The 3,263-nt window shown below is 50.8% G+C and overlaps 2 protein-coding genes across 2 annotated transcripts in view; one reads left to right on the top strand and one right to left on the bottom strand.

The window, feature by feature from the left end:
• Positions 1–2,219: 2,219 nt before the first annotated feature.
• Positions 2,220–2,624, bottom strand: Pmar_PMAR001935 (merozoite surface protein 1, putative; the record flags this gene model as incomplete). Its single annotated transcript, XM_002783672.1, has 1 exon — positions 2,220–2,624. A coding segment is annotated over one exon (405 nt), but the record flags the coding sequence as incomplete, so codon positions are not given.
• Positions 2,625–2,661: 37 nt separating this feature from the next.
• Pmar_PMAR001936 (glucosylceramidase, putative) overlaps positions 2,662–3,263 on the top strand; it is a gene marked incomplete at both ends in the record, with an annotated part of 724 nt that continues 122 nt past the window's right edge. The window contains 4 exons of the mRNA XM_002783673.1: positions 2,662–2,728; positions 2,835–2,943; positions 3,001–3,206; positions 3,249–3,263. The exon at positions 3,249–3,263 is cut by the window's right edge and continues 4 nt beyond it. Of these exons, the coding sequence (XP_002783719.1) occupies positions 2,662–2,728; positions 2,835–2,943; positions 3,001–3,206; positions 3,249–3,263 (397 nt within the window). The remainder of the gene's footprint in view (positions 2,729–2,834; positions 2,944–3,000; positions 3,207–3,248) is intronic.

The following is a 3,263-nucleotide window of genomic DNA, read 5'->3' on the forward strand; positions in this document are numbered from 1 at the left end:
CCGCGACGTGTTGCGAGAGGTAGTGAGTGGGTGAACTGCTCCCATTGATTTCGCTGAGCTTGACGGATATCTTTCGCATACTGTCGGGAGATAGCCCAGAACTCCCGTTTGAGTCGGTCCCACGGTAGTCGGCGTTTACGACGGACTTGAAGAGTGTGGCGTATGCGATTCTTCTGTTTACGTAGGACTTCAAGCTCGCTTGACCAGTAGGGTTTGTAAGAACTTACACACCCTCGAGGGATGTGGGCCCTAGCCGCCCGGACGATGCTTAATGTAATGGCAGAGTTGATAGCATCAACTGAAGCAGACCATGGAACCTGTTGAAGATTGTCATCGAGAGATGCCTTGTATCCTGCCCAATCTGCCTTCGAGAAATTCCACTTATTGGTTCGTTGGGGTGGCCGAGTAGATGCATCGAACGGAGATCCCACATGCCATGAGATAGCAAGGGGCATATGGTCAGAATTGGCCAAGGCATTGTGCAATATGTCTCGATGGAAACCAGCAGCTAACGGGCGTGATACGGCCGCAATGTCGATAGTCGAGGACCCTTGGTGACCCATAAAAGTGGGTAGATCATTGGCATGGTGTAGGACGCGAAGGTTGTTATCGTCAAGCCAGTCACATATAAGTTGGCCCCGTAGATCTACTGGGGAGCAGGCTTCATCATCCCAAGTTGGGTGATGTGCATTGATGTCACCAACCACCAGGCAACGTTCATCAGGAAGTTCAGGGAGCAAGACGTCTTGTAGTTGAAGTCCTGGTCGAAAATAGACGTTGATTATGTTCAGAGGAGGAGCCCGTGGGAGACGGAGAAGGACTCCCAACGCCATATAAGAGTTGTCAGTGTCACTGTAGTCACGAGTTAAGGTTCGTGTATAGGATAGACCACTGCGAATCAGGATTATAAGACCACCACTTAGTCTTCCTCGAGGGTTAATATGTGTCCCCATAATATGTTCGACGGTATAACCAGGAAACCGTAAGGAGTTGGAAGGACCATGATGTGTTTCTTGGAGACAGACCACCTCGGGTTGTGTCAGCTTGAGGTACCGGACGAGTTCTAAGCGGCTTGATGCGAGACCCGAAACGTTATAGGAGAGAACATGAACTCGTGGGTGGATGCGTAGTCGACGCTTGTGGGCTCGTTGCCGATGACAATGTCGGTTGATCTTGCGGCGGAATCTACTAGGCATTGGGCGCTACAAGAGAGACAAAAGGATGGGGGAGCACATGAGCAGACCATGCTTTGTTATCGCACTCGTAGAGTGGATGTGAGAGCATTGCTCTACAAGCAGTGGCAGCTCGGTCCCAGTTTCGGTCTGGCATGTCTAGGCATACCAGTAACCCCCACGCCTCGATAAGGCACTGGAACCAGTGGGGGAAGGAGGTTCAATCTCTTCAAAATTCGATAATCACAAGGCGCGCGCGGTTGCCCAGGACACTTTGCAAATTCTTGCCTGTTACCCTACACGAAGCTTGTGGAGTGTAGAGTGGTGCAAACACTGGCCCGTGACGCGCTCGCCCACGAAGCTAGTTACGGGCTGGTTCTAATCCTCACTGTGAGGCTATTGACACTTTACCTCATCTATCAGTTGCTGGTGAGTGTGCTGGCTCCTTTTGCCCACCCTCTGCCATCCGATAGTTTCTCATTGTCCGCATCTTGACGTGCAATCCTCAACTGTGTATGACTGGCTGATGGCCACAGATGAAGTCGGTAGGGCGGGACGAGTTGAGTTAACGAGTTTTGGGTGGGAAGCTGCGATCGGGACTGTGTTTGCAAGCCCTATTCTCGCATATACGGTGGCTGGAGGCAAGGCTGAGCATTGCTTATGGAGCAGACTGAAAATAAGCCCTACTAACACTTGCGGAACAGTTAGGCTGTGAGTAATCGTACTAAGTTATCTCACCTTTCCGCAACAGTGATCAACATGCTACGAACAATGCACACGTGCTTCTGACCCACTTCACGTGCGGCGCCACGTGCATGGATTGTGCGGTGGCTTGTTACTCGACTAGTCGTAACTCTAGCATCAATCATGACAGTGGTTTCCTCCATCCCGCCCTCTCTCTTCGTGTCCTCACGGGATGTACTCATATACCTGACTCTATGTATCGTGACCGCCGTCTCCGTGGAGTGGTGACGCCGTCTCCGTGGAGTGGTGACGCCGTCACCCGTGTTTGTCTTCCCTCAGCATCTGTGGGTGTAGTGGGCTTACCCGCCGTGCTCTCTTCCTCGCATAATACGTCGCAGTTGTTTCCACCAGAAAACCGTCGCGCTGTCTATGTAGGATTCTCTTATTGTGACTAATGCGAGGCCTACTACTGCCAACAATCCTCACAGTACCATCAATAGTTAGCCTGCTAACTCTATCTGGTTGCAGTTCTTCTAAGGGTACTACCAGCACCAGAGCTCCTGTGTCGAGCACTCCTGTAGTGAGCACTCCTGTAGTGAGCACTCCTGTAGTGAGCACTCCTGTACCGAGCACTCCTGTAGTGAGCACTCCTGTACCGAGCACTCCTGTAGTGAGCACTCCTGTACCGAGCACTCCTGTAGTGAGTACTACGCCTTCACCGACTGGGGCTGCAGCGTAAGGAAGCATCACCCTTCGCCTCGGGCTCATTGTCTTTAGGTTTGTCACCTCGCAAAATGGTGGTAATATGACACGTCGGTCCATCACAATTGACCAAGGTCCGGCAGCTACTTATCATGTCAAGTTGAATACGGGTAAGCTAACATGTAGCATCGATGAGTATTCACTTCTGTTAAAGTGTTGTTCAACTGGCCACAGCACGCATGGTCTCGGAACAGACTTGTATCCGTTCATTTTCAGCGTCGTTGAATCCTAGACCTGTCGAAGGTTTTGGGGGTGCATTCACAGCGGCATCTGGCGTGAATTACAAGAAGTTGAGTGATGATGATAAACGCAAATTCATCGAATTGTGAGTGTCTGTCCCAACATCCATGATCATGATGATGATGATGATCTTTCGGTGTAGGTACTTTGGCCAGAGTGGACTCCGCTACACTATGGGTAGAATACCAATCAACTCGTGTGACTTCAGTCCGTATACCTACGACTTTGCCAACGTGTCTGATGACTTCGCTTTGGAGCACTTCGATGAGTCTTTGAAGGGAGATGAAGACACCGGTATGATTCAGCTCATGCACGATGCTTTGGGGAAAGCGTCATTGAAGCTATTCGGTATTTACCATTGGCGTGGTATGGACGACCTTTAGTGTACAGGAAGCCCATGGTCCC

This window comes from Perkinsus marinus (genome assembly GCF_000006405.1).
Source record: "Perkinsus marinus ATCC 50983 genomic scaffold scf_1104296936642, whole genome shotgun sequence".
In the NCBI taxonomy this organism is placed as follows: Eukaryota; Perkinsozoa; order Perkinsida; family Perkinsidae; genus Perkinsus; species Perkinsus marinus.